General features: G+C 46.3%; 1 protein-coding gene across 3 annotated transcripts in view; it reads right to left on the bottom strand.

Moving 5' to 3' along the window:
- Window positions 1–20,769, bottom strand: part of TBK1 (TANK binding kinase 1) — a 517,762-nt gene that overhangs the window by 135,371 nt on the left and 361,622 nt on the right. For all 3 annotated transcript variants that reach the window (XM_085653411.1, XM_085653412.1, XM_085653410.1), the window contains exons 10-12: window positions 4,355–4,413; window positions 3,671–3,762; window positions 278–379 (exon numbers count right to left, since the gene is read on the bottom strand). In XM_085653411.1, the coding sequence (XP_085509537.1) occupies window positions 278–379; window positions 3,671–3,762; window positions 4,355–4,413 (253 nt within the window). The remainder of the gene's footprint in view (window positions 1–277; window positions 380–3,670; window positions 3,763–4,354; window positions 4,414–20,769) is intronic.

Genomic DNA, 20,769 nt, shown 5'->3' with positions numbered 1-20,769 from the left:
TTTAGGGCACCCTTAGCAGCGATAACTTTAAATGTCTTTACACCTTGCCCATTTGGTTGACAAAATATATAAACGCTTGTCCCATATAAAGGGATATATGCAGAGGTATTGTGGAGTGACTGAAAGAAATGTGGGTTTGAGAAAAAATGGTCACAATGAGGAATAAAATCATAAATATTGAAAAAAACATGCTAAATACTGGTGTTGGAACTAAAAAGGCAAAAGTGATCACATGTACAGACAATGGGGATATTTTCTGCAAACTAAAGTTACTTACAGTTTTGCAGCTTTGTCTATGCTTCTGCCACAAAAGTCCAAGTTAAGAGTCATTTCAGTTTTTTTGTGCACCGTTTCATTATGATCTTCCTTGATTATTTCACTTGAAAAAGGAAGATGAAAATATTATCCTAAAAATCAACTCTTTATAAAGTAAAACACAAATTGTTAATTGTACATTGAACATCAATCACGTACTGAAACCTAGATTGTCAATATCGAGTGAATGGTGAATTCAGCTTAAAGAATGCTATTCGTAACTAAAGAAAGCTGTAATTATTAAAACAATGTAAAACAAATGCACGCAGTAAACGGACTATCAAGCATGCAATGCTGCTCAAAGAACTTTGAACTGGTAAGAGGAACAAAACAAATCCTACATAGTTCTTTAAGTGGCAAAAGGAGAGAGATAATGTAATGATTTCAAAGTGCTAACTACTGATAGGCCGTTTATGAAAAGGGCTTCAAAAGTCACTGTACAAATGGGAACATTTCGAGCAAATCAATATAAAACATTCTAAAAGGATTCCCTACAGATTTTGTAAGGAAGACTGGGTTCCATAACAAAAAATAAAAGCAGAAAGGGAGACCTGAAGGCTAGAATGTCTAAAAGCCTAATTTACAATCTTTTTCCTAATCTGGATTCTGTATGTGAACCTCAACAGCAACTACAGTTCTTTCAGTTTTCAAAGGCATGCACATAATCACAATGCTCTTTTCCTCTGGTTTATTTCTATTTACCCCAAAATTTATTTTTAAACTGCTGCTCATTGATCTCCTTCTCCACTGCGTTGGAAAATCACACACTGGAATTAACTAGTTATCCTCCTGTCTTTCCTGCAATGCTTTGCCTGAAACGTTTATCTATCACAGTAACCTACAGCTTTGCTGTCCGCATTCATGGGAATCAATGTTAGAAATCACTTTACACCGTGGTGGTCGTCACTGTGTAGTTATGGTTCAGCCGCACTTTCCATCGAAAAGGCATTCTTTGATTTGCCTATAAATTTTGACCTCCATTTTCAGATTTGCAGGAAACTTGAAAACAGCTAAGTGTTTTAGTTCAAACAAAGAAACTTTATTTTGGAAAAGATACAACTAAATATAAATAGTTCAATAACAGAAATTCAAGCAAAATAGCTGCATATGGAGAGAAAAGATAATGTAACTCTGGAAAAGAGGAGGGGGGGAAAGAGGAAAAAGGTACAACAGTAATTGTGATAAAATAATCATCGACTTGATCATGTATATGTTTCCCCTTTATCTTTACTCCTGAAAAAATAGCTAAGTTTTGGCATGCAAAGTTTTGTGAAGATCAGTCCAAAGGAAAAAATAGTAAAAGTGTTTTTTTGATTTGTGGCATATCCATTTAGATGTTTTTGAGATATCTGCATTTAAAAAAGGTGGAAGGTAGGATTTACTGAGTTACCACTTTTATATATCTCTGCCATTTATACTTGCGAGTCAGTCTTGTCAATCATATTTTGAATTTACTTAATGAGATGGACTGGATTAGAGAGCTAAAATGTTTTTTCCAGCCATCTTGAAACTCTAAGTCAGCACTGACTCAGGGGTCTTGTGCTCTGGAGAAGAAAAAAATCAACAGCCAGGGAGGCCATCCACAAAGGTGACCGGGTTAATGTCAGTGGTGAGTGTGATCTAGATGTATGGAAAATATAAGGCACTCTGAGACGAACGCACTGTTTTTGGCATACATCTCGAGCCTACTCAAAACCCCGCTAGCAGCTATTTCAAGTACTGGATTTGACCGACATTTTGTCTCAGACTCTCGAGTCGATTTGTCTTGCGACCAATTTCCGTTGGGCAAGGCCGATGGCCCGGTGCAGCAGGTGTTAGGCAATCAGGGTGGGTTGGGTAGATGTTCTGGGCGCAGGCCATCACCCAACTCCTGCTGCTCATGGTCACAACAGGCCATGAGCAACAGGGGTTGAAAAGTAAGAAAATCATAGCAAATGCTATGAAAATCACTGGAAAAAACACCATCAAAAGCAGAGCTGTGGCACTGGCAGAAAAGAGTAAAACCACTGAAAATCACCAATGATGGTTATAAGCGCACACAACATAACTCGTGGAGTTCTCCATGCTCATAACTGTTTTTAAACTCGTTTTTTTTTTTTTTAACAACAGATTATATTGATTTCCTGCAGTACCAAGTGGGCAGAGCCCGACAAGCATCATACATGTACATGGCAGATTGTAAAGACTGTAGGTACTGAAAAGTTTCTCCTAGGAGGTCTGCGGAACATCAAACCAAACACCCCCCCATCCCTCTTCCCCAACCACGCACCATACTTCCCATGAAAAACAAGATATAGATACAGCAAAGGAGTTTCCATCCACATCTGTGATGAGCTATCGCATCAAACAGGTGAGTCATTTACTACCAGCCGTTCAAGAGGGTCCTGGTTTGCTGGCTGCGTAAGGAGAGATAAGTCAATACCCCGATATTTAGCCCACCAGGCCCAGATCTTCCTGTGCTTCTGTGGACAGCCCATCACCTGAAACGCTGCTATTTCGGCCGACGTACATTTATCTAAAGCCTCTTTCCATGTCACAATACCGGAGGGGGGGAGAGGTAGTCTCCCAGTGTTGTGCAATGTCCCTCTTGGCTAGTGTGAGGCCTAAGAATAGGAGGGGTCTCTTGTATCTATTCCCCCGATGTCCTCTGTGTTGGGCAGAAGTGTCAGTCTAGGGTCTGCTGTGATGTTCCACGCCAGTACCCGCCCCATGCAAGACAGTACGCCCGACCAGAAGTGTTGCAGTGCCCCGCAGCTCCAAACCGTATGGAAGAACGACCCTTTGATTGAATTACAGCGGAGGGACATGGGGGACTGAATTGTCCCCATCTTCCAGAGGCAGAGGCGAGTGTAATATATTCTGTGGAGGTACTTAAATTGGATCAGCCGGTATCTAGTGGAAACAGCGGAGTACCTGGGGCTAGCCAGCGCCTCGGCTCAATCATCGCCTGTCAGGGCCGGTAAGTCCGGCTCTCACGCCGCCCGGGTCCGATGTATGGTAGTTTTAGAGTGTGTAGTGAGGGTTTGATAAATTTGCCGAATTTTGTGGGTCCTCACATCTCCCATTAACAATATACCCTCCAGGAGGTGTAAACTCTGTTTTTTCAGTGATAAATTTCTATGGATAGACCATTTACCATGACATGCATACATAGACACCAGAACAAAGGCCCAATATTTATATATAAAAAAAGAACCACCAATCCCACCAAATGTAATTGTAGAAACAAAGACTCAGTGTAGTGTAGAAAACATAAGAGCATAAAGGAAACAAATTCCTAATGGGAGATGCTCAACCAGAGCCAGCAAAGTTAGTAGTCGGATATACAAGAAAATGACATTTGTTTGTTACTCACATTAACCATCGTATTCCCTTTCGAATTAACTCCTGATACAGCAGTAAAGAAGCAGCAATCCTGCAGGCGTAGCATACAACTCCTGTTACAGCCTGATGTAAAACAGTCAGTATAAATAATGCAATCTCTTCCTATGTTGCAGTTCAAATCTTAAATCATTCAATATACGGTTACTCTGTTTTTGAACTTTAATGCGACATATAAAAGAGAGAGGGAGAACGCTGGAAACAGGGAGGGACACAAGTTGTGTGGGTGTTCAAACTGAAAGTATAGTGCCTGCCTCTTAGGCCCACCATGGCTGCTGATCATTCACGCCTTCAGCACACTAGTGAGATGCTAACTCCAAACACAATCATTTTAGTGGTGTGAAGCTTTTACATAACTATTAATTAAGTGTATACATTTACAAACAAATTGAACAGTTGCTTATTTATGTACACAACAATATCAAAACTCCCCGTTTTAAATTCGGTGATGAGTTACATTGAAATCACAATTTGGTATCTCAGACTTACATTTATGAAAAATTGCTCACTGCCACACAGACTGTCATTAAACCTGTGTCACAGATGTCAGGCCCACACAGTGAATAGTGCATGTTTAGGCCACCTAATACCCTGAAGGATTAATGGGGGGTTCCAAATTAATAAACAAAATGTGCATTGTCATCGTATTGGAGCTTACCTTCGCCATACTAGCATCAATATCCAAGTCATACCGCTGGTGTATCTTGGGGAGTGAAACTGAAATAAAAATATATGCATGTTCTCACCGTTTTCAGAACAAGTGTCAAACACAGAAAACAATGCAGATCTATTAATCTAAAGCTGCTCAGCATTTAACAACTTCTAAATAGATTATGGTGGTCCAAGATCATATAGTGACACAGTAGACACCCGACTCTTCAACTGATTGTTCTGAGAATACAACTTATTTAGTGTAGGGGTGTGCATATTTAAAAAGGTGAGGTACTCTTAACTTGGCATGTTTTCATTTTTACTTCTTTGCAAAAAGCAAAGCTTGTGAAGTTAATATAATAATAAACAGCAGCTTTAATCGTCCTTTGCTGCATAAGGAAGGCATTCCTACTGCCACGAAGGGCAGCATACGTATTGTTGTGGCTTGTCTGCAGGCCTCTGTAAGAGGCCACAAATAGGCACATCCTCAGCCCACCACTAACACTTGTACAGCCCCCCTGGTTTATGAAACTGTCCCTACCTCAACACTGAAAACAAGTGTAGCACTAAGGCTGAGATTTCACAGCGCCTGTTAGAAATATGTGTTCAAAACCTTTTCAAAGAGGTTGGTACCTGTATGTCTGTCTAGATCATAATTAATTAGGTAGCAGCGAGGCTTCTCCAAACAACAATAACTTACTAGGTAACAGCTACTTCTCAATATTTGGGACACCAAATAATCAACACAAACGCCCATTCGCCAAGCAACAGCAGTAGGAATTTCAGGATTCTGATTTGGATTATCATCTGAGAATGGAGTCAGAACTCTCAATCACTCACTCATCCACTTATACATGCCTGTCAACTTAAACACCAGCTCCAGAGATCTTTCTGCAACCTACACCACACATGCCCTAATTGTATATGTTCCGTGAGCAATGAAAGTTGTACGTATCTGCTGTCCAATACCTGCTCTGTGGGACATGGAAGACTACCCTTTCTGTGAGAGAGGTTTGTTTTGCTTCTCCCGCAGAGCCCATTCTGTGATGAAGTAAAATTGCACTGCTGCTGCCTGATTTGTACCTGGATTGTGACAGGAAAAGTTTGTGCTGATGGCACCCTAGCCATACCTGTTCTCAGAAGGAGGGAAGCTTGCACTGTTTCTGCCAAATGTGTACCTGTTATATGAAGGTGTGTTTCTCCCGCTGTTGCCCCAACTTATTTAAAAATAAAAAAATAAACACCAAAAAATAATTATGTTCTGAATGCACTTGCGTAAACCCAGGCAAGTCAGAAGCTTTTGTTGGAACATGGGAAAACATTAGATGGAGGGCCCTGACCCAGAGAGACTCTGGTTTCAATCACAGCTTCCCAGTTTTACCAAACTGAGAACCTGGGCAACTACTTGTTGGCACGTTCATGGACCTGCTTATCTTAAGAAACCAAAAGCAGAGTCTCTTAAATTTGAAGGTGTATGAAGATCTTCTTGGATTAATTCAGGATACTGTGTAATCATTTGTAAGAGGTAGGTGGGCATATTTTATTTTAAAGGATGGAGAGCCTGGCAGACAAGCTCAACAACTAAAAGCTTCTGTAGAGAATAGTGCCTCACATCCTTTAGAGAGATTTATTCCATACAAAGTTTCCTGTAGAGACAACTACAATATGCCAAAATACCTCCCTTGTCATGGCTAGTCCAGAGCAATGACTGTCAAGTTTGTGTTTGAGGTTGGAGATTACCTTTCTCAGGTACTGGTTTGGATGAAAAGTGACAGAAATTATTTAGATAGGTTTATTAAAAGTGTATTTTCTGGTTAACTCCAGGCAGAGAAAATCTTTGAGTACTGTGCTCTTTAAGTATGCACCTGTCGAGCTTGACTGACTTTGAACTACGAAGGCCAGGGTGATAAACTGCAATGATTTGACTGCTCGTCTCTAGAGCCCAGGACAAAATTGACTGGACTTCCGAAAAGAGGACGCTGGACAGTGCTTCCCTCTGTCAGTTTACATAATACATAATGATATGTTTTCAAGTTCAGTAAAAACAAACTGGATTTGGCTGCTGAAAGAAAAGTTTCAAGACAAGATGGATTGTCCTCAACTCCAATATATCATATTGTTGCTCTTTCAGAGACCATTTGCCATGTCTGGTCTTCTCATCCATATAGGCTAATTGATCCCCCATCAACGAGTGTGTGAGGATAGTTTTTGAAGCTGTCGTAAAGATACTCTCCTTTAAATACCATCAGGTCAGGGACTGTACAGCTGTCTGGGCCATCAAACTTCAGTTACCCTATAAAGAGCTATCATTTCTAACCTTTCTAGTACCATCAAAATGTGCATTGCCTCAGAATCTGGAAAAAATATCACTCTGACCATCAGATGAGATATTGTCTGCAGTGGATTCTTTAAATGTTGCACCACTCCTACTGCTTGAACGTACTAAGTTGAAAATAAAGTTTTCTTTGCTGATATGTACACCTAACCTTATAAAAGGTACATTGCTATTTTGTCAGTCTTAAAGAATTTATCATAGAGAGCTAGCCTCGAGGAGCCATTCATCAAAAACTCAGAAAACGAAATACCTTTGGAAAGCCACAAACATATCAAAGCATTTCCAAAAGGCCCCAGGGCAGACTGCAATCCAAAAGGAAGGAACTCTGTACTCGTAATGTTTGGTGCCAATTCTGTTACTGTGCAGATCCCAATATGAAAGTATTTGTTTTGGAGATCTATGGACGACATCGAGTCCCTTTTGTTGGTGAGGTAAGATACTGTGCAGCACCAACATCCCGCACTAACCCTCTTGGTTCACTCATTTGCTGCCTTGAGCTTTAATGGAACTTTTCTTTCAATTAGTTAGATCAGTAAATGTTGCTGCTACATTGGTGTTTTTGGACAACCTATGTTCTGTAAGAGGCCCAGAGCCAAAATATTCAACTACTTTTGTAGAATATGGGGAAAAATTGGAAAGTTTTATTTCGTACCCACACAATACCTAGCACCCGCTTCTTCTTTGTTCTCATCAGTCATGCCAGGAGAAGTTTGGAAACGCCCCCTTACACCAGGGAGCTGGTAGTGAGAATAGAATGATGAAGTCATTGCTTGGAGGGAGCTAGATCTTTTCCAGCAGGCATTGATGGTTTCTGGTTACCTCTACATCACAATAAGAAGGAAAAGCAAGGGATCTTTTACTTTTCTTGACGGTTAACAATGTCAGATATAGGCAGGATGTGCATCTCGTTACATAAGTTTAATAGTAGTTCAAAAAAGACAATCAGATGTATTTTTTGCTTAAACTGACTCACACGATAATGGTGATCTAAGAGGCACTGAATTGTAGGCCTTCAGACTGGTAGATGAGATTGAGAAAACCTTCATTCTTAGTAATCATCTGCCTACTGCTTTTCTTTGAGGGAGAGAGCAGCATTGTATTTCTTTCTAGGTTCAACAAACACCAAGGAATCTGGAGGAAGTGTATTCAATAAACAATTTTGAATCTGATTAGGCAACCCAGATTCCCTTTCATAGGTCTGGCCCATAAGAGCACTAAAACGATCTCCATAACTAGTTCCAGGAAACCAAGTAGACCAAGCATGTCCAGAACTAGAGGTATGGGTCTGGATTGTAATAGCATCTGCAGAATCTTGAATATGACTTAAATATACACAGCGCGGGGGAGATGCCAATGTTGAGACTACTCACAGTAAGCTCTGTGAAAAAAAAGTCAGACATTGAGAAATTTAAGACGAACGAGAATTTAGAGACTGTGTGTACTCCTCAGGGGATAATCGCGAAGACAGTGACTTTGTGTGTATGTTCTTTACTCGGACAGTCCGGTCTAAGTCGCTTGCCAGTACGTTCAGAAGACTACTCTAAGCCAGCAGATGTGAAAGCATCAACCTCTTCCCTGCAGTAAATGGAGCAGAGGTAATAAAGAGAGGGTCAGGATCTGAAATTGCTGAAGGTTTAGAAGTAGGAAATACTGCCTATCGAGTACCTGGAGGGACAGCTAGAAAGATATGAAGAAGAGAATCATCCATCGATGCATGTATGTGGCATTACGTAGTGCAAACCTAGCTGAAAGGCAGCGAAATGCTGTACAGGGTTCAAGGCAAAGATACAGTCTACATGAAATAAAATAAATTGGAGAGGTACCTGGCTTCTGAAAGCGAAAGAGAACTGTTAGTGCATTGTGATGAAGTAACCTGAACATTCGTCGACGAAGCCCCTGAGGTTCAGCAGATGGATATTGGATCCTGATTCCAGATGTCAAAATAGTCCTTGAAGTCGACCCACTCCCTTTGACATTGAGCATCTTGACACAGACCTTGTGTGAACTGGGCTAAGACAATGAGATTTTGTAGAATTAACCCTAGACCTGCTCCCTTCTGTGGGGAAGAGGATGAAACTGGCCCCCAGGACCAATTTTTATGAGCTCAGTGATTACCAGTTTCCCACGTCACAGCTCGTAGATTAAAAGCCTCTTTATTGCTCAATCTCTGGTATGACGTCTTTTGATAAATGCCATACATCTTAATAGTATTAGAGTCAGATAGGTAGCTCATGTGCACATTGTGGCCAACCTTTTTTGATATTTTATTGCCACAGCTTAATAAAAAAAGAGTAGGCATTATGAATTCAGAAAAGGAGGGAGGAAAATAGCTCTATAGAAACTGTTTAAAAAGCACCCCAAAAACTGTTGAAAAAACCTGACACACATCCTTACATCTTGGGTAAGGGCACAAATGGCAAACGCCCACTACAATCAGTCAAAAAAGCAGCCTTTCAGAAAGGCAGAACAGGGCCTTTTGTATGCTTATTCAGTTAATAGAAGATACAAAATGCCTAATTAACTTTCTGCTAGGCATCATGCAATAGGACAGCTTAGAGTTCTTAACACAGAAATATTTGTTTTATGCTTTGTTCTCTTAAGGTGTAAGATAAGCAAATTCAAAGTGCAGATTCCTCACCTCGTGAATTTCCCACATGCACCAGACTGGATCTGGAAACTCTTGCAATAGCTATTGCACACAGACAGGTTGTGCCATCATCTTTTGCCCCATGCAAAAACAACAATTGATGGACAGAATGCAGAACAATGTCATACATTCACCCCAGTACAGAGATCTGGGCCTAAATCCATCGTTTTTTTGCTCACCATGCCATTCCAGTTTGAACCCAGCCATATGCAAATCAGTCTTGACCCTGTGCCCCATGGGAACAGTCCAGCCCGAACTGCCAAGCCAGGTCCTCCCTGGACTGGAAACAAGCATCCTAGGACCGGTTTCGGGCTTTCAGCCCTCGTCAGCCAGGATAGCCTGATTCCAGTGGCATGGAGAGCAAGGGACTCACGTCTGAGCATACCCTTCCCACTCGGGGTGACAAATGCAAAAACAACAATTGATGGACAGAATGCAGAACAATGTCATACATTCACCCCAGTACAGAAATCTGGGCCTAAATCCATCGTTTTTTTGCTCACCATGCCATTCCAGTTTGAACCCAGCCATATGCAAATCAGTCTTGACCCTGTGCCTCATGGGAACAGTCCAGCCCGAACTGCCAAGCCAGGTCCTCCCTGGACTGGAAACAAGCATCCTAGGACCGGTTTCGGGCTTTCAGCCCTCGTCAGCCAGGATAGCCTCATTCCAGTGGCATGGAGAGCAAGGGACTCAGGTCTGAGCATACCCTTCCCACTCGGGGTGACAAATGCAAAAACAACAATTGATGGACAGAATGCAGAACAATGTCATACATTCACCCCAGTACAGAGATCTGGGCCTAAATCCATCGTTTTTTTGCTCACCATGCTTGGCAGTTCGGGCTGGACTGTTCCCATGAGGCACAGGGTCAGACTGATTTGCATATGGCCATGTCTGAACTGGGGTGGCAGTGTGGGCTAAAGAACGGTGATGGATCAAACCCAGATCTGTGGACTGGGTGTGAGTGTTTGATTGGTTCTGATGCTCCGTCCATCACCACCCCCTTTTGTACCTCTTTGTTCGCCATAAATTGGCAGGGTATGCTCAGACGTGAGTCCCTTGCTCACTTTGCCACTGGATTCAAGCAAGTCTGGCTGAAGAAGGCTGAAATGCCAGAAAGCGGTTCTAGGAAGCTTGTTTCCGGTCCAGGGAAGGCATGGCTTGGCAGTTCGGGCTGGACTGTTCCCATGAGGCACAGGGTCAGACTGATTTGCATATGGCCATGTCTGAACTGGGGTGGCAGAGTGGGCTAAAGAACGGTGATGGATCAAACCCAGATCTGTGGACCGGGTGTGAGTGTTTGATTGGTTCTGATGCTCCGTCCATCACCACCCCCTTTTGTACCTCTTTGTTCGCCATAAATTGGCAGGGTATGCTCAGACGTGAGTCCCTTGCTCACTTTGCCACTGGATTCAAGCAAGCCTGGCTGAAGAAGGATGAAATGCCAGAAAGCGGTTCTAGGAAGCTTGTTTCCGGTCCAGGGAAGGCCTGGCTTGGCAGTTCGGGCTGGACTGTTCCCATGAGGCACAGGGTCAGACTGATTTGCATATGGCCATGTCTGAACTGGGGTGGCAGAGTGGGCTAAAGAACGGTGATGGATCAAACCCAGATCTGTGGACTGGGTGTGAGTGTTTGATTGGTTCTGATGATCCGTCCATCACCACCCCCTTTTGTACCTCTTTGTTCGCCATAAATTGGCAGGGTATGCTCAGACGTGAGTCCCTTGCTCACTTTACCACTGGATTCAAGCAAGCCTGGCTGAAGAAGGCTGAAATGCCAGAAAGCGGTTCTAGGAAGCTTGTTTCCGGTCCAGGGAAGGCATGGCTTGGCAGTTCGGGCTGGACTGTTCCCATGAGGCACATGGTCAGACTGATTTGCATATGGACATGTCTGAACTGGGGTGGCAGAGTGGGCTAAAGAACGGTGATGGATCAAACCCAGATCTGTGGACTGGGTGTGAGTGTTTGATTGGTTCTGATGCTCCGTCCATCACCACCCCCTTTTGTACCTCATCATCTTTTGCCCCAGCCACATCCCACTCCAGAGCAGCATAAAGGCACCCTACTGTGTGCAGATATCATTTTAACCAACGGACTGTTCTAAGCCAATGGACATGGAGCAGAGCTGATAAAACAGAAGTTCACAAGCAGTGTAAAAACATTAGCTTGAAGTCTCATCAAAACCTGAAGCTCAATACACTGAACAGGGAGGAGGGCAGAAGGTGGGAAATCTACTGTGAGAAAGTAGCCACCAGAAAGAGCGTTACCAAAGTTAAGTAACTTATTATTCTGATGGATACTTCTAATTTCAAATTCTTCACCCTATAAATCAATACCAAATCAATGTCCCGTCCAAGGAGGTGCGGCTTGGGAATGGACATAAACCAGGAAGTCCTTAAGCACCAAATATGCAAAATATTCCTCCCTGGTGACTTGTAGACCAATGCAGTAGTGGCTAGCATACATATGGTGTACATATGCTCACATGGCCAACTGGCAGATATTCTAAACTGGAAAACCCAGAGATTAAATGTAGTTGCGGCCTTCGCTCTGGCCAAATGAGATCAAGGATCGCAAGATGCTCCCTTTGGCCAAGGCATAGCTCAGTTTTTTGTGGTGCTTGGTTTTAAACCATGAACATCAAATACAAGATAAGATTCAGACATTATTGAAAGGGAGACCCTCATTAAATCATTACAAAATGGTATTCATGTCGTTCTTGGTGTGTTAAGCAATCTGTCCGAGTATAGCTGGTAGTTTATTTCCATAAATCACGAAGGCCTTATGAATTATACATTCATTGAACAACTGGCATATCCCAGTTTCATGTAAAGGACCATCGTTATGTATAAGGTTCACTTCTGGAATGCCATTCCTTTTTTCTCACTGGCAAACACAAACAAGCATTGGCATAGCCAATAGGTCTCGCCTTTGGGACCTTATAAGTATTTAGTTATGCAGCACAATATCATTGGTACAACAGCATCAACTGTTGCATGGCTAAACACTTATAAGGTCCCAAAGGCGAGACCTATTGGCTATGCCAATGCTTGTTTTGTTATGGAGGGGCATAAATAACAGGAGGGTGAAGGTCAGTCAGTCAGTGAGAGAGTGAGAGAGTCAGTGAGAGTGAGAGTCAGTGAGAGAGTCAGTCATCGAGAGTGAGAGAGTCAGTCAGTGAGAGTGAATGAGAGTGAGAGAGTGAGTCAGTTAGTCAGTGAGTGAAAGAGTGAGTCAGTGGGATTGTCAGTCAAGTCAATGAGAGTGGAGTCAGTCTTTTGGCGAGAGTCAGTCTTTTAGCGAGAGTCAGTGAGAGAGAGTCAATCAGTGAGAAAGAGCCAATCAGGGAAAGAGAGTCAGTCAGTCAGTGAGAGTGAGTGAGCCAGTCAGTGACAGTGAGTGAGTCAGTCAGTGAGAGAGAGAGAGTGGGAGAGTCAGTCAGTGAGAGAGAGTGGGAGAGTCAGTCAGTGAGAGTGAGTGAGTCAGTCATTGAGAGTCAGTCAGTGAGAGAGAGTCAATCAGTGAGAGAGTCAATCAGAGTGGGAGAGTGTCAGTGAGAGTGTGAGTGAGAGTGAGTCAGTCAGAGTGAGTCAGTCAGAGTGAGTCAGTCAGAGTGAGTCAGTCAGAGTGAGTCAGTGAGTGTGAGTCAGTGAGTGTGAGTGTCAGTGGGAGAGTCAGTGAGAGTGAGTCTGTCAGTGAGAGTGAGTGTCAGTGGGAGAGTCAGTGAGAGTGAGTCTGTCAGTGAGAGTGAGTCAGTGAGAATGAGTCACTGAGAGTGAGTCAGTCAGTGAGAGACAGTGGGAGAGTCAGTCAATGAGAGTGAGTGAGTCAGTCAGTGAGAGAGAGTGAGTCAGTCAGTGAGAGAGAGTGAGTCAGTCAGTGAGAGAGAGTGAGTCAGTCAGTGAGAGAGAGTGAGTCAGTCAGTGAGAGAGAGTGAGTCAGTCAGTGAGAGAGAGTGAGTCAGTCATTCAGTCAGTGAGAGAGAGAGAGAGTCAGTCAGTGAGAGTGAGTCAGTCAGTGAGAGAGAGAGAGAGTGAGTCAGTCAGTGAGAGAGAGTGAGTCAGTCAGTGAGAGAGAGAGTGAGTCAGTCAGTGAGAGAGAGTGAGTCAGTCAGTGAGAGAGAGTGGGAGAGTCAGTCTGTGAGAGAGAGTGGGAGAGTCAGTCTGTGAGAGAGAGTGGGAGAGTCAGTCTGTGAGAGAGAGTGGGAGAGTCAGTCTGTGAGAGAGAGTGGGAGAGTCAGTCGGTGAGAGAGAGTGGGAGAGTCAGTCGGTGAGAGAGAGTGGGAGAGTCAGTCGGTGAGAGAGAGTGGGAGAGTTAGTCAGTGAGAGAGAGTGGGAGAGTCAGTCAGTGAGAGAGAGTGGGAGAGTCAGTCAGTAAGAGAGAGTGGGAGAGTCAGTCAATGAGAGAGAGTGGGAGAGTCAGTCAATGAGAGAGAGTGGGAGAGTCAGTCAATGAGAGAGAGTGGGAGAGTCAGTCAATGAGAGTGAGTGAGTCAGTGAGTGAGAGTGGGAGAGTCAGTCAGTGAGAGAGAGAGTGGGAGAGTCAGTCAGTGAGAGAGAGAGTGGGAGAGTCAGTCAGTGAGAGAGAGTGGGAGAGTCAGTGAGTGAGAGTGGGAGAGTCAGTCAGTGAGTGAGAGTGGGAGAGTCAGTCAGTGAGTGAGAGTGGGAGAGTCAGTCAGTGGGAGAGAGAGTGGGAGAGTCAGTCAGTGGGAGAGAGAGTGGGAGAGTCAGTCAGTGAGAGAGAGAGAGAGTGAGTCAGTCAGTGAGAGAGAGTGAGTCAGTCAGTGAGAGAGAGAGTGAGTCAGTCAGTGAGAGAGAGAGTGAGTCAGTCAGTGAGAGAGAGTGAGTCAGTCAGTGAGAGAGAGTGAGTCAGTCAGTGAGAGAGAGTGAGTCAGTCAGTGAGAGAGAGTGGGAGAGTCAGTCGGTGAGAGAGAGTGGGAGAGTCAGTCGGTGAGAGAGAGTGGGAGAGTCAGTCGGTGAGAGAGAGTGGGAGAGTTAGTCAGTGAGAGAGAGTGGGAGAGTCAGTCAGTGAGAGAGAGTGGGAGAGTCAGTCAGTAAGAGAGAGTGGGAGAGTCAGTCAATGAGAGAGAGTGGGAGAGTCAGTCAATGAGAGAGAGTGGGAGAGTCAGTCAATGAGAGAGAGTGGGAGAGTCAGTCAATGAGAGAGAGTGGGAGAGTCAGTCAATGAGAGAGAGTGAGTCAGTGAGTGAGAGTGGGAGAGTCAGTCAGTGAGTGAGAGTGGGAGAGTCAGTCAGTGAGTGAGAGTGGGAGAGTCAGTCAGTGAGTGAGAGTGGGAGAGTCAGTCAGTGAGTGAGAGTGGGAGAGTCAGTCAGTGGGAGAGAGAGTGGGAGAGTCAGTCAGTGGGAGAGAGACTGGGAGAGAGAGTCAGTGGGAGAGTGAGTCAGTGGGAGAGTGAGTCAGTGGGAGAGTGAGTCAGTGGGAGAGTGAGTCAGTGGGAGAGTGAGTCAGTGGGAGAGTGAGTCAGTGGGAGAGTGAGTCAGTGGGAGAGTGAGTCAGTGGGAGAGTGAGTCAGTGGGAGAGTGTCAGTGAGAGAGTGTCAGTGAGAGTGAGAGTGTCAGTCAGGGAGAGAGAGTGGGAGAGTGTCAGTGAGAGTGAGTCAGTGAGAGTGAGTCAGTGAGAGTGAGTCAGTCAGTGAGTGAGATCGTGTCAGTGAGAGTGAGTCAGTCAGTGAGAGTGAGAGTGAGCCAGTCAGTCAGTGAGAGTGAGAGTGAGCCAGCCAGTCAGTCAGTGAGAGTGAGCCAGTCAGTCAGTGAGAGTGAGTCAGTCAGTCAGTGAGAGTGAGTCAGTCAGTGAGTGAGAGTCAGTCAATCAGTGAGTGAGAGTCAGTCAATCAGTGAGTGAGAGTCAGTCAATCAGTGAGTGAGAGTCAGTCAGTGAGTGGGTGGGTGGGTGAGACAGTCAGTGAGTGGGTGAGCCAGTCAGCGAGTGGGTGAGCCAGTCAGCGAGTGGGTGAGCCAGTCAGCGAGTGGGTGACAGAGTCAGCGAGTGGGTGAGCCAGTCAGCGAGTGGGTGAGCCAGTCAGTGAGTGGGTGGGTGAGTCAGTCAGTGAGTGGGTGGGTGAGTCAGTCAGTGAGTGGGTGGGTGAGTCAGTCAGTGAGTGGGTGGGTGAGTCAGTCAGTGAGTGGGTGAGTCAGTGAGTGAGTGGGTGAGTCAGTGAGTGAGTGGGTGAGTCAGTGAGTGAGTGGGTGAGTCAGTGAGTGAGTGGGTGAGTCAGTGAGTGGGTGACTCAGTCAGTCAGTGAGTGGGTGACTCAGTCAGTCAGTGAGTGGGTGACTCAGTCAGTCAGTGAGTGGGTGACTCAGTCAGTCAGTGAGTGGGTGACTCAGTCAGTCAGTGAGTGGGTGACTCAGTCAGTCAGTGAGTGGGTGACTCAGTCAGTGAGTGAGTGGGTGAGCCAGTCAGTGAGTGAGTGGGTGAGCCAGTCAGTGAGTGGGTGAGCCAGTCAGTGAGTGGGTGAGCCAGTCAGTGAGTGGGTGAGTCAGTCAGTGAGTGGGTGAGCCAGTCAGTGAGTGGGTGAGCCAGTCAGTGAGTGGGTGAGTCAGTCAGTGAGTGGGTGAGTCAGTCAGTGAGTGGGTGAGTCAGTCAGTGAGTGGGTGAGTCAGTCAGTCAGTGAGTGGGTGAGTCAGTCAGTCAGTGAGTGGGTGACTCAGTCAGTCAGTGAGTGGGTGACTCAGTCAGTCAGTGAGTGGGTGACTCAGTCAGTCAGTGAGTGGGTGACTCAGTCAGTCAGTGAGTGGGTGACTCAGTCAGTCAGTGAGTGGGTGACTCAGTCAGTCAGTCAGTGAGTGGGTGACTCAGTCAGTCAGTGAGTGGGTGAGTGAGTCAGTCAGTGAGTGGGTGAGCCAGTCAGTGAGTGGGTGAGCCAGTGAGTGAGTGGGTGAGCCAGTCAGTGAGTGGGTGAGCCAGTCAGTGAGTGGGTGAGCCAGTCAGTGAGTGGGTGAGCCAGTCAGTGAGTGGGTGAGCCAGTCAGTGAGTGGGTGAGCCAGTCAGTGAGTGAGTGGGTGAGCCAGTCAGTGAGTGGGTGAGCCAGTCAGTGAGTGGGTGAGCCAGTCAGTGAGTGGGTGAGCCAGTCAGTGAGTGGGTGAGCCAGTCAGTGAGTGGGTGAGCCAGTCAGTGAGTGGGTGAGCCAGTCAGTGAGTGGGTGAGCCAGTCAGTCAGTGAGTGGGTGAGCCAGTCAGTCAGTGAGTGGGTGAGCCAGTCAGTCAGTGAGTGGGTGACTCAGTCAGTCAGTGAGTGGGTGACTCAGTCAGTCAGTGAGTGGGTGACTCAGTCAGTCAGTCAGTGAGTGGGTGACTCAGTCAGTCAGTCAGTGAGTGGGTGACTCAGTCAGTCAGTGAGTGGGTGAGTGAGTCAGTCAGTGAGTGGGTGGGTGAGCCAGTCAGTGAGTGGGTGAGCCAGTGAGTGAGTGGGTGAGCCAGTGAGTGAGTGGGTGAGCCAGTGAGTGAGTGGGTGAGCCAGTCAGTGAGTGGGTGAGCCAGTCAGTGAGTGGGTGAGCCAGTCAGTGAGTGGGTGAGCCAGTCAGTGAGTGGGTGAGCCAGTCAGTGAGTGGGTGAGCCAGTCAGTGAGTGGGTGAGCCAGTCAGTGAGTGGGTGAGCCAGTCAGTCAGTGAGTGGGTGAGCCAGTCAGTCAGTGAGTGGGTGAGCCAGTCAGTGAGTGGGTGAGCCAGTCAGTGAGTGGGTGAGCCAGTCAGTGAGTGGGTGAGCCAGTCAGTGAGTGGGTGAGCCAGTCAGTGAGTGGGTGACTCAGTCAGTGAGTGGGTGACTCAGTCAGTCAGTCAGTGAGAGATTCTGTCAGTCAGTTAAATGACATGTCGACCAAAGAGGCCTGGACGTCCACTGACAATCCAGTGAAACCCATCCAGGCATGACGCTAATGCTACTATAGCAATGGGAACGAAAACTGTAGTGTCCAGCCAAGAACAGAAAGTGTTTTGTCAGTAGCCTGCCCATCATGTACATTCTCACAAAAGGTGTTTTTTTTTTTTTTTTTTTTTTTGAAAACCTTTATTTCAAAATTCAGGACACAGCTATTCAGCCGACAGCCCGGAGGTTCGGCAGCATTGCAAGTTAGATACGGTGATGTGTCCCCAATGCAGTTCAAAGAGTAATGCAAAAGGTCCAATTTTAAATAAACACAGAAAAAAAAAAACTAACAACAAACCCCAGCAAGGCAAGGACATTGAGAGCCCATGGCGGAGGCCCCCAGGGGAGACCGGACCCCACTCGTCTACTAAGTACAAGACTGTGTACGGAGGAAGAAGGGGAACAGCAGAGGCCCAGAACAGTTACTAAAACCAAGCTGTGCTGGAAAGTAGGTCAGGGGGAAAGCTGTTCCTCGGGAGGTTCCAGGTCCGGGGCAAGACATATTCCGTCCCTGTATTGGTTCCACCGCCCCCAGATGGCATGCCACTTCCGGGGGCGACCTCTAGAGCAGTAGACCGTCTTCTCCCTAAACATGCTCCAATCCATGTTTTCCTTCCACGCGGTCAGTGTAGGGGGTCCCGAGGAGCCCCATAGTCGCGCGATATCCCTTTTAGCTACCATGTTACCCAGAGTCACCCATTGGGTCTGCGCCTCATCGAGGTCAGTGGGCCCCCAGACGTTCAGGAGGCAGCACCGCGCCTCCGGCTGTACCACAATGCCCGTCACCTCCCCCATAACTGCATGGACTCTCCTCCAGAACTCCACAATGACACCACATTCCCAAATGATGTGCAGGAAAGTACCCACCATACCACATCCCCTTCTGCACAGGCCGTCCTCCGAGAATCCCATGCGGACCAGCCTTGGCCCCGTCACATACACCCGGTGCAGTATTTTAAGCTGCACCAGCCTCAGACGCGAGGCTGGGGCTTCTAGGGGTTCAAATAGTACAGGGACTGGATAAGATAGCCCAAGTGAACTTTATGATAGAGAGGAACAACAGATCATGGGGATGTCTCCCCCTTACAATGCTAGAAAGGGCTAACATAATAAAAATGGCGAGACTCCCAAATTTTACTTTCATTTTTAATACGATACCGCGAACTGGTTCAGGAAATTACAGGGAGAGTAAAGTAGTTTTATCTGGTCATCCAAGGGAGTGAGAATTGCCTGGAGGAAACTCTGCAGGAATAAATCAGAAGGAGGTATAGCACTCCCAGATTTCCAGCTCTACTGATGGACTTTTCAACTAAAGAATATAAGGTAACTGTTAACCAGAGTCTCTTACCAGATCTACCCTTTATTTCAATTCCTAACAAAAGTCTCCCTGAGGGGGGTTAACCATTTTTTTAAATACATTTTGCCACCCTACGTTTTTCAAAAAGATTAAATTGAGGATTCTGACTGCTGCCTGTAAGCTGTGGGCCAGGTCAGGCGGGTGCTTGGGATACTGTATTACAGTGATTTTGCCCCGATCTGGAACTTTTCTGGAATGCCAGAATCTTTACAGGACAATCTAGCAAAACCTCTAAAAGAAGCGGATGTAAAAATATGGGGCCAAATTATTGGAGGGAAGCACCTTGTCCTGGGAAATACTAACTCGGGTCACAGCTCATAGGCTATCCAAATCCAAGTTCTATCAATTGGCTAGTTGGGCACGTTGACTGGGACCCGATGGGGAAGGAAATGCAGAATGGGAAGAAAAATTACAAGGTTGTCCCCCACAAAAAAGAGGGGTATCAAAATGGTACTGTATGTTGTTGCAAGGTGTCAATGGTGACTTTACTCTGCCAAACGAGATTTGAAGGAGGAACCTGCCGATGTTGGAGACAGCACATTTATGGAAAGTATCTATGTCCACTCTTTGAACCTCTGTAAAATCTGCACCTCTCAGGAAGGAAAATGCTACTTACCAGTATGCATCTGTTCTTGGCATGTAGAGCTGTAGATCCCTAATCTCATGGAACTTGGCGGGGATCCATCTAAAGCTTCAAGACCCTGAATTGTATTCCTATATAAAGCAAAAACTATATCTGCATTTTCCAGGAGACCTAGGCTGTGGACAGGGTACACAAACGGTTACACCACATATAGTGTGGAAGCTAATGCACCAAAAACATTGGGCAGAGATAGCGGGGGGCAGATAATCCTTGTGAGGAATACTCTAGCCTGGAAGTATAAGCAACTAACAATAAAATCACAAGATATTCTGGGGATCCAGCATGCGTTTCCAACAGGCCTAAATTTGACCCTGTTCAATGGCTACGCTAGGTCTGAACCCTACAGCAGCGAGATTCCAGTATTATTGTTGTTAGACGACCTGGTAGGAGTATATCAAAGCAACTCTAAAATCATAGTAGCCGGAGACTTCAACGCTTCCTTTGAGCCCTCTCCACTACTAAGTACCTTACTTGCGGAGGAGGAGACGGGGGCATACCTAATTTGGCAACTACAATCGTTGCCATGGTCTAACGTCTGTTTACCTGCAGATTGCTTCACTGTTTACACGAAGGAGCTTGAGGGCATGTAACAGGAGGACTGCATCTGATTTAAACAGGCAGGCCACTTTCAAACGGGGTGCCAGTACCAGCGTCATCGATTATATTCTAGTTGATGTTAAAAAAAAAAAACTCGTCTTTAGTGGAGTATATGACACTCGCCTAGAGGTTTGACAGTGATCACAATCCCTTGCTGTTAAAAATGACAGGCACTGCGTTGGATAGGAATCCACCCAGCTGTATCTCTAGGGTGGAAGAGCCTCTCGTAACCAACAATCACAAAAGAGTCACCTGGCCCAAAGTCCTAGCAGATCTGGACTTGTACACTAGGATCTAGGAGTTATTCACACATTTTATGTCTGGCTTGAGCAGTAGTGTGGGAGCCGGCCTCGTGGCGTGGTCCTGTTTCCCCGCGCTAAGCCGCACGAGGTCTCATGCACCTCGGGGCTCCTCCATTTTGGACTATACGTCACTCCACGTGACCACCTGCGTGACCCCGCTTCACCCGGCCTCTGTCCCAGCGAGGCCCGACATCGAGGCGCCAACCCCTGGCCCGGGGGATACCACGTGAACCCTTCCCACTCCCGGCGGAGGACAGTATCGATGGGACCCCCAACCGTCCTTCCACACCTAGGTGCCATCGCTCCACAGCTCTCTGGGGCCTGGCGCCTCTCCTGCTGGGCGTCTGGCCGCTCCCTACCCGGCTTCTCCGCCCCTCCGGGCGCAAGGGTCCGGACATCAAAGGGCTCCAGTCCTATATCTGGGGCGACCCGACAACAGGTCAATAGTTGTATCCTGGAGTCAAGAGCCCTGCTGATCGGATCGCGGCTGACCCTACGGAGGAAGACTCTGCCTGAAACTACCTGTTGAGCCCTGCTGACGACGTCGCGGCTCCATCGTACTTACAAGACCTTCACGAACCTTTGGGGCCCTGCTGACGCCGTCGCGGCCCGACCTTGTGAACTTGCCATCAGAGCCCAGCTGACCTCGTCGCGGCT

Source organism: Triturus cristatus, chromosome 4_1 (genome assembly GCF_964204655.1).
Source record: "Triturus cristatus chromosome 4_1, aTriCri1.1, whole genome shotgun sequence".
Taxonomy (NCBI): Eukaryota; Metazoa; Chordata; class Amphibia; order Caudata; family Salamandridae; genus Triturus; species Triturus cristatus.
This window is presented reverse-complemented; position numbering and strand designations above follow the sequence as displayed.